The 17,913-nt window shown below is 43.8% G+C and overlaps 1 protein-coding gene across 4 annotated transcripts in view; it reads left to right on the top strand.

Annotated features, from left to right (window-relative positions):
• LOC134528469 (PHD and RING finger domain-containing protein 1-like) overlaps positions 1-17,913 on the top strand; it is a 174,598-nt gene that overhangs the window by 61,434 nt on the left and 95,251 nt on the right. For all 4 annotated transcript variants that reach the window (XM_063362117.1, XM_063362116.1, XM_063362115.1 and 1 more), the window contains exons 11-12: positions 5,923-6,149; positions 11,974-17,402. In XM_063362117.1, the coding sequence (XP_063218187.1) occupies positions 5,923-6,149; positions 11,974-17,402 (5,656 nt within the window). The remainder of the gene's footprint in view (positions 1-5,922; positions 6,150-11,973; positions 17,403-17,913) is intronic.

Raw genomic sequence — 17,913 nt, 5'->3', positions numbered from 1 at the left:
TGGTTTTTGAATGTGTTTATACACTGAAATCATCTCATATATGTAAAAAATTTTACCTTTGGTTATTAATTGCTTGTTGGTGTTGAGAAAGGGGTGATGGCTGGCGGTGTCAACTCCATTATTTCCACTTGTAAATACTTAAGTTTAGTTATGTCCACACAGCTCTAATGGAATGTACCGTATTTACCCGCGTGTGGGTCGCGTATTGTATGCCGATTTTTAGTTTTAAAAATTGTACTGCTTCCCATATGCAAATTTTGGGTTAAACAAAAAAATAATACAATACTGTGCGGTTGAATATGTGTGTAAATAACCAACCCTATATTGGTTTTTAATAACTATAACTCCACGAGGAAGTATGAATAGTTTAATCAGAATATCTCGGCAGTCGCGTGAAGCTCTGGGAACACCGCAGTTGTTGTATGTGTGCCAGGTTTGTCACCCGATCTGTCGCGGCGCTGGTAAGTAATGCGCTGCCGGGAAGGAGAGGAGGGGAAAATCTAAAAATAAACCAGCCAGGGAGGGAGCAGGAGTGTGTGCGTGTGGGTGAGGTCATGTGTCAGTGTTGACGGCTGTCCCTCCCTCTGCTCTTTGTAAATGTCCCGTGAACTGGCACCCACACAATTAACGTGTCTATCTTGACAGGTGTTCATGACCCAACTGTGCCCAATCATGACAGTTTTTGAACGAGAGTTTCCCATGCTTTCGTCTGAACATACCGTGACAATACTGCATCCATCGCTGGTGTTTATAATACCACTTCTTATGTTCCTCCAGCCTAGCTAGTTTTTATAGACGGAACTGACAAAGAGCAGCTTGCTGCCTCTTCTCTCTCGGCAGCAAAGGGTTCGGTAAAAAAAAAAATACAATGGTGGGAAGGGAAACAAGGGTATATAATAAATATCAACCTTCTCCTTTATCTTGTTAGAAAGTGCTTAAATATTGGGGGGGGGGGGGGGGTGGGGGGGGGGGAGAATGCCTCACACACTCCTGTAGTAAACAAACAAAGAAGAACCGAGGGTCATGTCCTATGTGTGCCAACAAAATGAGAAAAGGCACACTTCACTTGTATCCATGGAACTCTAGTGAAGACAGATATATGGTGCTGCTACTTAGACCAGGGGTGACCCTTATGGTGAAAATGATGTTAGATTTTTTTTTGCTTTCCCAAAATTAAGGGTGCTACCTATACGAAGGGCTAAATACGGTACATCTGCATGTCTCACACACTTGTAAATACTTCATTTTAGTTATGTCCATCAGCTCTAATGGAATATACATCTTCGGCATGTCTCAAAATCAATAGGTATTGTTCCCATCCAAGTGATATGTGTTATTTGGTAATTTTTACATACTGTGTTAAATTTTTTTATGTTTTCCATTAAGGTTGTATTGTTTTAAATTTTGTGTGGTGTGAAGGTCTAATAGTTATTCAAAATTAAAAATTTTGGATTAGATAAATTCTCAATTTGATGAAACACAGGTTAATTATTTAGTTATCAAAAAATGTTAGTAGTTTGGTAAGAACTTTTGTGTATTATTTATGTATTGGTTATAAATATAACACAAATATAAAATAAATTAAATTTATTAATAGGTTTTTAAATAGTTCTGAAAGAGGCTATGTTTTTTTGGGTTTTGGAAGTAATGAAACATATGAGTTACAAATTGCAAGTGACCTTGATTGTTAAATTTAATGTTTTTACATTTGGGAAAGTATGATATCTTGTTAAATGATTTATTGCATATTATAATGACAAAACTAATAAGTGTTAGATACGAGGTTCCTATTGCTCCATGTGCTATGTATTTTCAACATTGAATAAATTTCATTCCCTGAAAATGATTCAGTTTTGATTTCTGAACCAAGAACTAATGTAACTAGAAATCAGAGCTGCCTGGTTGTAAAGTTTCTTTCTTGGATGCTGGTTCGCTTATGCCTTTGACATGTCCGAGTTTAGACTAGCAGAAGGCAAAGTTGCATGTTCCGCTGCCAAGTGGTGGGGGGGGGGGGGGGGGGGGGGGGGTAACCTGGAACCCCTGGAAGAGTGTGAGAGTTGGAAACATTATTCATCAACGTCTCCAAACTGGTGTTTTGGAGTAAGCACACAATTTTTTTTTTTTCAATTATATCATAGCCTAACTGAGGCTAAATTCACAGGAATTTGTCACAAGGTGGTATCAAAAATGTATTAAGCTTGAATAGGCATGGAAAAATGCTGCTTGTATCACTGCAAACATTTTCAGATTGAAAATGAAATTTTCTATTAAATGTCAATATGTAGTTTTTGAATAGTGCCGTTGAAGGATGTTAACTGTTACATGTATATAGTGGATACACTAACTTAATTGATTTCAAAGAATGTTAGTACTTTAAGAATATTTTAACAGTTAAATCGGTTTTGGCATTCCTATATGATATATTTGCTTTAAATTAGTTCATTAAAATTTTTAAATGAATGCATGCTGGTATTATGTGAATAATATGGAAAAATAAAGCTGAAAACAAACTCTTAAAAAAATTTCTATTTTCACATGTTAATTTACCACTCTGTCATTATTTGCTACCATATTGTTATCTATATATGTAAAAATGGATATTCGAGTATATGTGATTGATTATATGAGATTGATAAACTCCAACACAGTTAGTTTGATTATCATGAAAATTGGCACATCAAAGTTTTTTTTTTTAAGGAGAAGGTTTTTATACTATCCATTTTTGGTTAACTCTTCAAGAGATGGCACTGCAGAGTATCAAATTTCTATACCGGTCAACCAATTGCCATGGGTAAATTCACTTTTATAACAGGAAATCATAGGTCATAGACATAACAAACAGTGAGTGTGTGTAATTTCTCTATGTCCGCAACACTTGGAAACTTCCTATCCTTCTTCTTGGTGAGGCCCGCCCGCTAGAGGCTGCTAGGAAACTATCGGCGCTAATAACAGTTTAGTTTTGTGCTATCCATTTTACTTTAACTCTTGTTCAGCCTGGGCAATATCAGATACTACAGTTAGTACAGTATGAAAAAAAAAAAAAATAAAAATTTACCTAAAATTATTTATTTTGTGTATAAAAAAAGGATATTTAGTTGTAAATAACAGATTATGTCCAATATAAATCATCACAATCATCTATGATGAATAATATAAATATTTGACCATCCCCATTCTCCTTTATTTTTTCTGGAGTAAATACTTGTGAATAATTGTTAAGGTACTGGATGTTAGCAGGCAAGAATCAAGTTGTCCCTTCTCAGTGTCTCAGGCCATTTTGATTAATTTTTCACTTATTACTATTTGTAAGGACTGTACTTGTAAATTTATTGCGATAGCTCTATATTATATGTTCCATCACAAATGTTTTCATCAGATGTTTACAAAGTGCTATCAATAGTGGTTAAAATTTACGCAAGTGTTCACAATTTTAAATAATTGCTTGACATCTTAGAGTTTGCTAATAACTTATAATAAATATCTGGTGGGAAAATGTGTGATGATAAATTAAATGCAATAGCGCTGTCATTATGAATCAGTCATAGCAGTTCTTAAATAGTTGTAATGACACGAGAGTAAAATCACCCACGGGGCATGTAAGACCTGATGTGAATCTCACTAAAGTCTATTGCTGGCTTGTCCTAAAAGAGTCCTGCTTTTTAAATTGGAGAAAAGGGTTGAATGTTTTTGCTAGGGAAAGAATTCATTGAATCCTCATTAATAAAAACCATGTTAATACAAACTCTCATTAATACAAAGTGTTTTCACAGTTATAGTGCTAAATAATTTGTTAAATTCAGAAGTATGGTTATTATGTAATACAAATTTGTTTTTGTTTCAAGGATAAACAGTTACATGTAAAAAAAAATGGTTAATACAAATTTCCCAGGATAATGTAAAGAATCAATGTAAAGTTTCATTTATGATAATACTAATACCATTGCTTCACTTCATTGTAGGTTAGGTAAAAATCCTCAGAAATTTTGTTCTTTGAAAATGATGGTAGTATGACGTTTTGTAAATAAACCTTTGCCTTATTCCTCTGTCTTGTATCCTTAAGTGTAATACACCCAACCCTAAAATTGTATTTTATAATCCCTAAAAAAGGACATTTTGTTTGTTACAAAAGTGTGTGCAAATTTTAAATTTGTTTGAATTTTATCTAGAAATGATATAAATTTAATGATTTAATTATGCGATAGTTTGGTTAATACAAACCTCGATATTGCAAAATAAACAAAATTATGGTCCCTTCATGTTTGTATTATTGAGGTTTGACTGTGCATGAAATGACATGTCAAGGTGTTTGTACATTTGCTGAAGTGAGTCTGTTGAATTGTGTGGGTAAACTGCTTCATAGCCAACCTGAGTGCGGGCAGGACGGAGGTTCATGGGTCATGCGGGCAACCAGTCCGTGCCTGACACTCCTTTGGGCCGGGCAGCCTTTCAGAAAAACATGACTTCGCGAAGCTTCATACTCGTTTTTATCCTCTGTTGTGTTACGTGCACTGTCGCGACTTCGTGCACGAGTGAAGTCTTCGCTTCATTGCAGACAACCTTGTACAGTTGAGTTTTTTCTGGTTCACATTCTAAAAGAATTCGGAGTTACTAATCTTGCTCTTAATACACACATGATTTAGTCCTGAATTTTTTTTTTTATGAACGATAACTGAAAGAAACTGCAGTTTCTACATTATACACAGCACACATTAAACATGCTAATTGGTAATATTCATAAAGCAAGTGTTTGAATTTTTTTTAAGCAATCAACCTTTGTTTGTTCGCTCCCAGCTTGTGATTCAGCATTACAAAGACACAGACGAAACAACCTGTTCCAACAGTGGCTGCATGAACAGTGGATCGCTAGCCTACAGGGGAGAGGTCACAAAAATCCTGTGTCCCACGTCGACAGTCCAAGTTGCTTATTTCATTGACGAGTCTGATGACTGTAAATAACAAATTAGATTTTAAAAAAACCATTTTAATTAAGGTTTTTTCCGTGGACTGAAAGTACCCACACCAATCCCAATGTTAATAAGTATGCAAGTTAAAAACAAAAGGTTGTCACCATTAAAAAAACAGTTTTAAGAATTATTTGAAAATGCTTTCTGCAGTACACTGTTGCGAATTAGCATGATCATGTGCTCGAGCTGCTATTTTCAGCTGCTAATAGTAGCACACCATCGTAGTCCCAATAGTGAGAACTAGCTATTGTGTATACCTGTGTAATTTGTTTACCTAATGTCTCCATAAGAGGGCAAATGTAAGTGAGAGAGAGTAAAAATAAAAGTGCTGGATGCGTTCTCGCGCCTCAAACTTTGTCAAGAAGGTTTATAATTTTTCACTTTTTCCGTTGAGTTTGAGAGTTTAATCCTAGCCGATTGTAATTTCCACAAAACTGTAATGGTTTTTTGGAACTATTTTATGTTAGGAACATGGAAAATTTGAAATATTTTATGCCAAAATTAAAATCAACTAGTAAATTAATTTATTTTGGGTTTCATGAGGCTTTGTAGAGCACATTTTTACTAATAAACTTTAATTAGTTTTGAAACTTATATTGACACACTGTTACTTCAGTCATTAGTGTGAAATGGTAGGCATGAAGTATTCAGAGATGAGTTCAACCGCACAGTAACTTTCCTTTCAGAGTTTTCGCTATTGGTTGTAAAACACTAATGGGACGAGCAGTGAAAATGACTTGCAGATGTGCGGCAACTGTGCTGAAGGGGTATCTGAAGAGACGTGTATGTTGAGAGAAGCTGGTGTGTTGCGTAACAGTGTCTTCTGTACATACTTCACTTCTGCGGTTTGTGTGATAACGTATTTTACAGTAATGGTTTTGAATGATCCGCATGTTCCGCCGGCAGTCACGTTGTGCCGCGGGCAGCGAGAGAGTGTGCAGCCCAGTGGTGTGTGCAGGTGGCGGTGCGCAGCAGGCGAGCACGCACGGCGCGCGCGGCGATGCCTCTGTCTGCACGCACGCGCATCGCGGAGCACCTGCGCATGCTGGCGCCGCAGCGGCCCGGCCAGACCATCCCGGACCTGCGGCCCCAGCACACGGCCGCCGTCCCGGTGCAGCGGACCCGCGCCGGCATCCCCATGCTGCACCTGTTCGGTCAGCGAGACCAGCTCGACTACTTTTCCGGGTGAGTTTCGCTTCTCTCTCCCCCTCTCCTTCTCCCCCTCTCCCCCTCCCTCTCCTTTACTCTCTCCCTCTACCTCTATCCTTCTCCCTCTATCCCCCCTCTCTCCCTCTCCATCTCCCTCTCTCTCCCTCTCCCTCTATCTCCCTCTCTCTCCCTCTCCCTCACCCTCTCTCTCCCTCACCCTTTCTTTCTCCCTCTCTCTCCCCCTCTTTTCCTCTCTCTCTCTCCCCCTCTCTTCCTCTCTCTCTCCCTCTCTCCCCCTCTCCCTCTCTCTCTCCCTCTCCCCCTCTCCCTCTCCCCCTCCCTCTCCCTCCCTCTCCCCCTCCCCCTCCCTCCCTCTCCCCCTCTTCCTCTCCCCCTCCCCCTCTCTCTCTCCCTCTCCCCCTCTCCCTCTCCCTCTCCCTCCCTCTCCCCCTCCCCCTCCCTCCCTCTCCCCCTCTTCCTCTCTCCCCCTCTCCCTCTCCCTTTCTTCCTTGCTCTCCCTCTCTCCCTCTCCCTTTCTCTCACCCTCCCCTCTCCCTCCCCTCTTCCTCTCTCTCCCTCTCTCTCCCTCTCTCTCTCCATTCCCTCTCCCTCGCTTGTTCTGTCTCCCCACCATCTCTCGTCTCCCTGTGTATTCTTCAGTCACAGGTGCGTAATCCTTGACGTCACTGTTGCTCATCAGACTACATACCTTGTGCTGATTTATGCATGTACTTGGATATGACAACCTTTTTACTTAATACAAATATATTGTTTGTTCTGCCACAATTTCAAATACTTGTCAGCTTATAAAAAACAAGGCATTATAAGTCCAAGTTTCTTGAGAGTTAAAAAACGTTAAAACTTGCTTGTGCCAGTGTGGTTCTGTTGAGTGATGAAACTTAAATGATTGTGTCTTGTCGTAACGCAATAAATAAAACTAACATAATTTATTTTACACACTATTCCCACGTAATCTTTTTTTTTTACAATTTATAATCAACGTTTGTAAAACATGCTGGCCATGTTTCAAGGTGTGGAATGACTGCAAGTCTGGTCGGCTGCCAACAAAAACAGTAGTTACTTGTCTAATGTTTGTAAACCAAGTGATGGTTGGAAACCATTAAAAAAAAAACATACTATTTTACACTTTTATGTACTTCCAACTAAATCTGTTGATTTGATGGGTGGTGGGCTGGTTTACATTTGTATTTTTGTTTATGTATCAGATGTCTTTCAAAGTGTTATTTGTGCATTCTTTTCACCCCCTCCTAAATTTAATTACATATGAATTATAATATTAGTGTTTTTCAAAGAAAGAGGATGCAACTAGAATGCACGATGCCACCGCCAATGAGAAGTATTAAAATGCCGTGGAAGGCAGTACTTGGGAACAGTCTGAGGAGAGCTGACGACGGGCTGAAATGCTGATGTTAGTATCGCCTGCGCTAAAGTGTGTCTGAACTACAACTTGTTTGCGCTGCCGTTCCTTGAAAGTGATCCTTAAATGTGTTCTAAAATTCCCCTGCAAAATCTTATTGTGCTTCAGTAATGTTTCTTGATTTCCAGTTAAATGTTCACCAAATAATATTAAAAGTAGAAGGAGAGATGGATGTGGGGATACATGAGATTAATAAACTCTTGACGCCATTTGACTGATTGTCATGAAATTTGGCACATCAAAGTGTTTTTTTTCTAGTAGAAGGTTTTTATGCTATTAATTTTTTTATAACTCTCCACTAGATGGTGCTTCAGCGCATCAACTTCTAAACGTTCAACCAATCACCATGGATAGATTCATTTTTATAAATAACATACAAACAGTAATGGTGTGTTCTGTCTCTTCTATCAACCACACTGTCATATAGCGCTATCCATTTTGCTTTAACTTGTGGACGATATATCACCCTGTGTTCAGCCCGGGCAACGCCAGGTACTGCAGCTAGTATTATATATATTATATCAGACCAAAGGGGTAGAAATGGGGAAGGTTTAATAAAAATAAAAAAATCACTCTAACTCCCATAATATGGAATATGTTACATCCGTTTGAAAGTATTATTATAACTCGTAGGAGTAATGCCAAAATCTTTTGTCTTAGTAAGTTTTTGACATGACCAACCGTAACTGCAAGGGGTTAAAAAAACAAGGGTTGGGGGACCAAAAAAAACTCCCTTCGTGGCACAACATTGAATATGTAAAAATAGTGTGTTACTTTTATAATTTTTATCTAAAACCTTTGTCTGAAACAATTTTTGATAATACAAACTATTACTGCAAGGGGTGGAAATAACAAGGGTAGAAAGACATGAAAGTATTTAATTTTTTTAATAGATATACTATCAAATACATTATAATTTATTGTAAAACTCCTAAACTTTATCTGAATCTTTTGGCTCAAACATTTTTTTATGAATGAACTATTACCGTAAAAACAGGGGTTGAAATTAAAGAAAAATATAACTTCTTCGTATCAAATTCATCAGAATTTATTAATAACCATCTTAATATTACCTTAAACCTTTGTCCAAAAATTTTTTTATACGACCATGAATTAGTAATGGGATGAAAAATAGTCTTTGGATGACAAAAATAATTGCATAGCTACCTTAGTAGACATAGTTGTGTGCAGTGTTTATTGTGACGTGTCCTCGTCTTCTGTTGCGGTGGTGTAATCACGTGCAGTTCAGCTTGTTGCCACAAGTGTTATGTCGATTCCAGATTGATCATAAGGTGAAGGTTAGGCATTTTATGTTAGTGAATTTTAGTGGTTCTCAAACTATTTCCTTTAACCGTGTAACAGTTTTCATCTATTAGTATGTGCAATTTTTTATTTTCATAATTAGTGACATCTTATGAATGCATCATAAGGTACTTAAACCAATAAATGAAAAATAATATCTGTGGTATTTTGTATGCTTGATTGCACTTAACTATCAATGACAAATTCTTTGCATTTCTCAAACATACATTTGTCATTTCAAAAATTGAGTTTATTATCTTTAACTAGAAGTATGCAATGGTTCAGCAAGTTGCTTTCAACCCTTATGAGCATTTGCTAAATTACGTTTATTCTACGTATGGTCCGGCCAACTGTGGACCAGGCATTTCCACTTGTTTCTTCCTTAAGCATTATGTGTTCCCAGTTGTCCTGTATCCACTCGCTGAGAACAGTCGCCATTCAGTTCACTTTTTGGAAGTGTTGGAGTGGCCAAATTTCCTCGTGTTTCGTTATAATACTGGTGGTTTAAAAGCTTTATTAATATTTCCATTCAGTTTCATTATGAATTTTGGAAGGAAGGACTTCAAAAAACCATATTTAAAAGGTTTTGTTACATGTGTTGAGTATTTTAAATGTTGTGGAGTAGATAGAGGAGTGCACATGCCTAAAAACAACTTGGCAGGCATTGCAGCTTTGAACAAACAGTGTTTCATTTTATACTCTATCGAAGGTTTTGAAAGTTTTTCTTAGTTTCTTTAGAATTGGAAACTATAGATAACTTGTTGGTAAAGTTATGTTATGTTACTCCACATCTGTTGGGATCACAGTGGTCAAGATCACGCCCCTTCCACCAAGGTGATCGGGGTTTGAGTCCAGACAAACTGTTCATTTGTGGGAAATGTGCTGGCGTTGTATTGCTAACTCTAGATCAAACCAGTTTTTTCGCCTCTTTTGACTGCCAGTGAATTATGGCACAAACATGAAGTAATGGAGCAATGGATTGACATGATTTTTAGCACACAGATAGTTCCTGGGCTGGAGAATGACATACAGGGTTTGTCCGTAAAGTAATGAGACTAGGTCTGGTAAAAAAGAATTTATTGATCCAATCAGTACATATTGTTAAAATTCTTCAAAATAGTCTCTTTGTGTGTGTATACACTGTTGCCAATGTGATTCCCATGCTGCAAAGGCTCCCTGGAAGTCAGCTGCCGTAACCTCTTTCAGAGACTCCGAGACAGCCTGTTGGATGGCAGGAACATCTTCGAAACGGTGATCTTTCATGATTCTCTTGAGCTCTGAGAACAGGATAAAGTCTGGTGGGCTCAAATTCAGGCTATACGGTGGCTGCGGCAAGGTTGCAACCCCTATCTGTGCCAGGTAGGCGTTCACAATGAAGGTGGTGTTTTTGTTCATGACTCAACCTTTTGGCACCAATTTCGCACAAATTTTACGCATGTTCAAATTTTCAAAAATAATTTTGTGAACTGTTGTTTAGCACATGTTTAGGTCTTCAGCGATTAATCTTACACTCAAATGATGATCGGAGTCCAGTAGATTTTTTTACCCTGGCCACATTTTCATCCAAACCACTAGTTGAAGGGCGTCCAGATCACTCCAATCTTCAACTGTCTCCCGTCCATTCTTGAACTCGCTGAACCACCGGAAATCCTGGGCCCTTGACAGGGCGTCGTCTTTGTTAGCCTCCTTAACCAAGGCAAGCGTCTCGGAAGATCTTTTGCCTAGGCGAAAGCAAAATTTAAATGCTTAGTGCTACTCCATTTTGGACGTTTTCTGCCATGACAAAAACTCAAATACAGCTTGTACGCCACTCATGATCCTCACTGCGTAAGAGCTCGGACGCAACCAACTGCCACCAGGTCCGTGGCTTAGTTTAGACCCCCCGCCACACATCCCCCGCCAGGGACCGCCCTCCGTGTGACTGGAGCTCCGAGGAGCAGACAAACCCTGTAGACTACATTTTATCACTGAAAAATGCACGGTTCCTGTAGAATTGATCTGGAACGCAATTCTGTAATTACCTCTTCATGCCAAAATGGCTGAACCAGCTGCAATACAGTGAGTTTTTCTCTGTGCCCGCCACATGGTCATATAGTAAGGGCTGGCAACTTCTTATTCTTCTCCTTGGCGAGACCCGTCCGCTTAGTGTAGCTGGTGGCAGCTAGCGAACTAACAGTGCTAAATAACAAGCTCAGTTTTGAATTTCCTCAATAGATGGTGTTTCCTTGGATGTGAAACGCGCTATCGTTTGTTGCGTATGTCACGTCTTGCTTAGGGGTTACCTGCCTGCCCACAAACTGGAGCTGAAGGTTGGAGTTTCAGTGGTGCTGCTGCGTAACCTCTATTCACCGAGATTGTGTGAACTGTACAAGGCCGTACATCAGAGCTGGGGAGAAACATATTCTTACCGGAGTAGCTACAGGAGAGAGCGCGTTGATTACCCGCATCACAATAATTCCCAATGATGTACCATTACAATTTAACAGACTGCATTTCCTGCTAAAGTTAGCGTTTGCAATGTCAATAAGTGGGCACTCCCGGCTTCTCTCGTGGTCAGCTCTATGTTGACTGTTCAAGAGTATCAGTGCCCGAAAGTTATATATGTTGGTCGAAAATAATAAATCATGTAATGGTGTCTACAGATATATATTGCATAAAATTAAGATTTAGAAACAATATAAATTCTGCGACTCTACCATGTCAATGAAGCGCAAGAATTTATTACAAATCACTCTGATATAGCTTTTTTAAATAATTCATTTTCCCTCTTTATTCATTCCCCTCTGGGTCCAATCCAATAAAGTCACCTGCAAAAGCATGTTATAAAATCAGATAGGTATTTAATCTATACAAAACAAAACAAAAAGTTCTACAGATAACCCCTTTAAAATATAACATTCTTAAACTATTTTGTTATGAATTAAATTATCCACCTGGCAATATTTATTGTGTCTATTTTTTTAAGTAAAATGTTAGGAATTATTTACAGTGTGAGCAAAAGCCGCTGTGTTAAAAACTACAACCATACATGCCATTACAAATGCACTGAAGTCCAGTCGACTGCGTGGTGATTGTGAAGGCTAGCTAGATTGTGAGCCGGCTGCGTGTGTGGATGTGCAGGTCGGAGCCGGAGGAGGGGGGCGGCGTGTGCGTAGTGGCACAGTCGCGCACCTCTGCGCTGCGCCACATCAGCAGGAAGGCTGCCCTCACTGCACCGGCGACTCCTTGCGATCTGGTCAGCAGCATCCTGGACAGCCAGTCCGTGTGGCACTCGAAGAAGGCGGAGGTGACCATCAAGCGTGACGGCAGCCTGGAGGTGAAGGGCAAGGACAAGCTGGACGTGAAGGATCCCGCCCACGCCCAGAAGGTCGCCTCTCACGCACCGGTGTACTCCGGGAGGACCGGAGGCTCCGGAGACTCGAGAGCCCCGCCGGAGAACACCGGCCGCTACAGGTCGGGCTCGTCCTTCCACGGCTATCAAGGGGGGCGCGGCTTCGCCCCGGTGTCGGGGTTCGATGCGCGAGGCTCCCGAGCCGGCTACTCCAGTTACCTGAGCGGCCCTCGGCCTTCGCCGCCGCCGCCCCCGATGACGTTCCGCGGGGGGCCGGTGAGGTTCCGCATGAGTCCGCCACGCCCGCCCGTGCGCAGCCTGCGTCCCCCGCCGCTGCCCCCTCGCCTCCTGCACCAGCAGATAGCTCCCACCTCGGTGGAGTCCTTCGACCTGGACGACGACGTGCGCTCGCGGGACGAGGACGACGAGATAGACTTGTACAGCGACATCGAGGTGGGCGGGGCCGGGCCCGAAGACGAGGCAGAGAGGTCGTACGAGGCCTTGCCCCCTCCGCCGATCCCGCCCGCCATGCTCATGGACCTCGGGGACCGGCCGCTGAGCGACGACGAACGGGGCAGCGACGCGGAGCTGGTGATAGACGATGATGGGCCGGCACGGTCGGAGGTCTCGCACTCGCAGATATACGACCCGGCCAGCCCGTCGCGGGACTCTGACGAGGAGGTAGAGAGTGTGAAGCCAGTGAACATCCCGCTGCCGCCCACGAGGAGGCTGGTGCAGTACTCGCCCGATGCATCACCGCAATATGATCAGCAAGGTGCACGGGACTCCTCGGACGAGGAGGATCAACAGGCAGAGTGTCCTAACTTTTCCATCTACTCTGCGGCCAGCATGCACCTGGCGCGAGCCACCGGAGACGCCTCGCCTGACTCCCTCGATGGCAAGTTGCTGTCAGACACTGACGACGCGTGCGTTGAAAACATCAACGATGCAAGTTTGACTCAGGTTATGGCATCAAAAGTGGCTGTGGATGAAGACATGAAAGATGAATATGTAAAAGGAAATGCCAGTTCTGACGGGGGTCTAGAGAATGTCTTCACTACCGAAGATTCTAATGATAAACTCTCAACTTCGGAATATTCACCTAGCAAAGCGCTACAGTCCGAAGAATCAGAAGATGAAGAGTTGCAGTCCAACAGTTTCAAGGATAAAGTCAACCTAAATGAGGCTTCACGAGATGAAGTAATGTCAGGTGAATACAATGATTCACAAGACCAAGTATCACCTCGTGCTGATCCACAACTTCATGACATGCCACAAGAAGAAGAGTCGCAAGATAAAGTCACGCCCGGTGAAAATTCACAAGTTATAAGTGAAGACTCACAGGATAAAGAAGTGATGCTCGTTCAAGATTCCCAGGACAAAGTTATGAAATTTGAAGATTCGCGTGACAAATTCATGACAGATGAAAATTGCCAAGACAAAACATGTGAAGATTCACAGGACAAAACCTTGCTAACTGGAGCCTCACAAGATGACATCCTGCCACCCGAAAGTTCGCAAGGCAAAGCCGGCAAGGCCCCAGACGTGCAGGACGGTGTGTTTCCGTGTGAAGACCGTTCAGGAAGAGCTTTATCTGATGGATCGCCTGAGAGGCTGGAGCAGGACCAAGACTCTGACGATGATGTGCGGATATCTGAAGATTCTAGAGAAAAGGTTTTAGCTAGGGACTGTAGATTGGATTCTGGAGATTTAGGAGCAAGTGAATCTAATATTGAAGGCACTAGAAATGAGCTTACAGAAGACAATGGTTTAGGTGCTATAGTATCTGTAGAAAGAGCTGAAGAGAATGAAAGTGTGTATGATAAAGATGAGATGGTAAATGGAAGCAGAAAGAAAAGTCTTACAGGCATAGTTCCGAGTCCACTAGGTAGTGCAGAAGACAATGTTGAAAAAGATGACCAATCTGATGATGAAGTGCAGTATGTTGAGAGAGAAACACAGCAAGATGAATCAGAGACTTTAAAAGATGTTGGGTTTTCAGGCATTACTGGTGGAGATGATTTGTTGATAAGAGAAGATAAAATTGATAACTATTCGCGTAGTTCAGTGAAAGAAACATCTGTTGCAGATGTAAGAGAGAGTTGTGTGGGTGGCCGTGCCACCACGCCAGAGAACGTCCCGCCTCCCGGATTGGAGGGGCTGGAGACAGAGACCATCTCGGAGACGGAGGAGGCCATCAACTTTGACGATGCCCTCAGCACGGAAGAAGTGACCTTCCACGAGGATGGTGAGACGAGCTCTCATAAGAAGAGGAAGAAGAAAAAGAACCGCAAAACTACGGAATTTTTCAATGAAAGGCAGAACAGCAGGAAAGAATTGGCTCCTCTTGATTACGAGGAGGGTGAAATAGTTGATGATGTACAAAAGAAAGACAAGAAATTACTTGAGAAGAAAGAAAAGCATGATGTTCATAAATTGAGTAGTGATGACTTTGACATAGCAGTGGGTAAATTGGTGTTGGAGGAGGACAAAAAGAAAAAGAAAAAGAAATCCACAGTTGATAAGAAGGGGCCATCAAAAGAAAAACCTATACTTACTAGTAGTGAAAACAAAGATAAAAGTAAAGACAAAGGCACTAGTAAGGATGATAATGAGGACATTTCATGGAAAAAACCATCAAAAAGTTCAAAGGATAGAAACTATCGTGACACAAAAGGAAAGGAACCATCACCAAAAACTAAGGAGGTTTCTAAAAAAGACATTGAAAGTAAAGAAAAGAAACGGAAAAAAGAAAAACGAAAGGATATGGAGAGATACGATGTCCGCAAAGTTGTGAGTGATAAAAAAAGAAAGAAACGGGATGAATTTGGCCGCGATGTTCCATCGAGGGATAAATCCTACTCTCGGTCACGTTCACGCAATAGATCGTATGATAGAAATAGAAACCGGTCGAGGTCAGTATCTCGTGGCAGGGGCCGGTCTCCAGTTTGGACAAGAACAATTTGGTCGAAGAGTCGTTCGAGAAGCCGGTCCCATAACAGGTCTCGTAACAGGTCCAGGAGCAAGTCGAGAACTAAAGGAAAGGTGAGGTCTCGAAGAAGTAGGTCGAGGGAAAAGCAGAGAAGCAGACTAAGCCGTGATAGGAGCAAAAGCAGGGGAAAGCATTCGCGAAGCAAGTCGCGCAGCAGGTCTATAAATAGGTTGCGACATAGGTCGCGCTCTCGAACTCCGGCTAGGCCGAGAGAGAAGAGGGCTCGTTCTCGCGAGCAGAACACTTCGGCCAGGAGGAAGCCGACAACGCGTGACAGACGCTCGTGGTCCCACACGTGGACGCCTTCCTGGTCGAGATCCCGTTCTCACTCCTACTCCAGCTCGTACTTGTCGTACTCTCGTTCTCGGACACCGTCCGTGAGACACGTGAACCGCTCGTACTCTCGATCCTTCTCGCGGTCGTGGTCTCGCGAGAGGCACGAGAGGATCCCTCTCACGAACAAGAGGGTGGAGACCATCACCAAGTCCGCGAAGAAGCTGACGGTCATCGTGCCCAACACCAAGGATGATGCCGACAAGCAAAGAAAGAAAGAGAAGAAGAGGAAGGAGAAGAAGGTTAAAGAGACTGTTGTTGTAGAAAAACGCAAAAAGAGGAAGGAGAAATCTCCAGCACCCTCCAAAGAGGTGTTTACTTCTGGAGACAACATTTTAGTGAGTGTCAACTTCAGCAAAACAAACAAGGCTCCCGGGAACAAGAGCCTGACGACCAGCGGGGCGAATGTCGGTGTCCTGCCAACAGTCACGGTCAAGGAGCCGGCCAAGAGGAAGCATGATGGCACGTTCGAGAGTGAGGTCGCCAAAAGAAAGAAAGAAAAGAGCAGCAAGGAAAAGATTGTGAAAGGCGTGGTCCCGGCGAGTGACAAGCCTGCGACGGATAAAAAGAGGAAGAAACTAATAAAGCCGAGTCCTAGAATCGCAGCAGTGATGAACAAAAAACCGGTGGCGATCATCGACTTGGACCAATCTCCGTTCCACGAGCAGACTCCATCGCCGACGGACCTGATAGTGCTGAGTGACAGCGATGATAACCCGGGTGCAGAGCAAGGTGTGATCGGCAGCCCCGGGGAGAAGGAAAGAGCCCCCACTCCGCCCGTATCGGCCCCGCACACCCCGGACTCGCGCTCCCCCGTGAGCTACCTGGTGACTAGCACCGGCCCCAAGACTCCCCCGGAGCCCCAGGTGAAGTTCTCGCTGGCGCCGCCCAAGACGCAGCTGCGGGTGCTGAGCAACCCCCTGCTGGATGAAGAGGGCGCGCTGGACGGACAGCTGGAGGAGGAGGGGGAGGAGCTACCGCACAAGGGCCCCAACACTCCGCCTGAGCCCCGCGGCCCCTCCACCCCTCGCTCCCCTCCCATCTCCCCCAACGCCTACGACCCCTTCGACCCCACCAAGTCGGGGACGCCCTCGCCCGTGGGCATGGAGTTGAGCCTGGAGGACGGGGAGCCCAGCCCACGGGGCTCGCTCGGGGAGGTGCAGCCGGCCGAGGGCTCGGCCTCCCTGGGCTCCGTGGCCTCGCCGCCCCTGCTGGGGGACCCCGGGGAGCCACCCGTCGCAGAGCCCCTGCTGGTGCTGGGCCCGGACCCCGGCCAGGAAGACGTGGTGGTGGTGGAGGAGAGCTCCCCCGTGACCGCGTCTGCGCCCCGGTCCCCCCCGCTGCTCGGGGAACCACTGCCGGCCATCAGCGTGGAGTCGGAGCCTGGTCTGCCCCAGGAGGAGGTCCCGGCCTCGGCGGCACCGGAGAGCAGCGTGTCTCCGCAGCCGGTCGTCACTCCGGTCAAGACGCAGCAGCCTCCCGCCACCTCCACCCCCACCGTGCTGCCTCTGCCGGGCTTCCCCTCGCTCACCCCCTCCAGCATCATCAGCCTGCTGACCACGCCGCCCGCCGCCCGCACGGCCTTCTCCCTGCTGGCCCCGCCCGCGCGCCACAACGGGGAGGCCCGCGGCGAGGAGGCGCCAGACCCCGACGCCGACTCCCCGTACTCGCCGGCCTCCAGCGAGGGGGACGACCTGTTCGAGCCGCCCGCCACGCCGCGGCCCTCGGGCCAGCGCCCCGCCAAGCTGCCCCTGCCGGTGCCTCCGCGCAGGCCCCACGACAAGTTCGACAACCTGTTCGGGGTGTCGCCCATGCGCAGAGCCAGCGGCCGGCCCTCGCGCCAGGCCCGGTCCTTCGCCGGCCGCTCCAGCAGCACCAAGTCCAAGATCAAGTGTGAGTTGCCTTCTTGCGTGTTCTCTCTTAGAGTAGAACAAGCTGAATGGTAGGCCTGTGCAAATATTTGACATAGCATGTCTCATTAGTTTGCATATACCAATGTACACTGTTGAGGTTAAGTCATTTTTGAGATATAAATATGTACCCTTTTTTGATGTTTAATGGGTCTTTCATGATCAAAAGTATGAACAATAAGTGACATTTTAAACATGTAACATGTATGCAAATTTTTTTCTTTCTTTCCCACTATTGTCTCATTAAACAGTAACGGAAAAAAATTGCATAAACAATTTGAAACAAGGTATATTTGTCATTTAAAACTTGAAAACAACATATTATTTGTATTCTTTTCATCCCATGCACCAGAAGTGGGAAAAAATGGACAAATGTCAACAACCGTAAACTACAAGACCACAATTAATATAAGTAGTCATTAAAAGAAGTAATTGTCATAGTTTCAATGGCGTGTAAATTGATATGTAGTTATACAATCAATCTAACCTTATGT

This window comes from Bacillus rossius, chromosome 1 (assembly GCF_032445375.1).
Source record: "Bacillus rossius redtenbacheri isolate Brsri chromosome 1, Brsri_v3, whole genome shotgun sequence".
NCBI classification, from domain to species: domain Eukaryota; kingdom Metazoa; phylum Arthropoda; class Insecta; order Phasmatodea; family Bacillidae; genus Bacillus; species Bacillus rossius.
The sequence above is the reverse complement of the archived record's forward strand: the minus strand, read 5'-3'. Positions and strand labels throughout refer to the sequence as shown.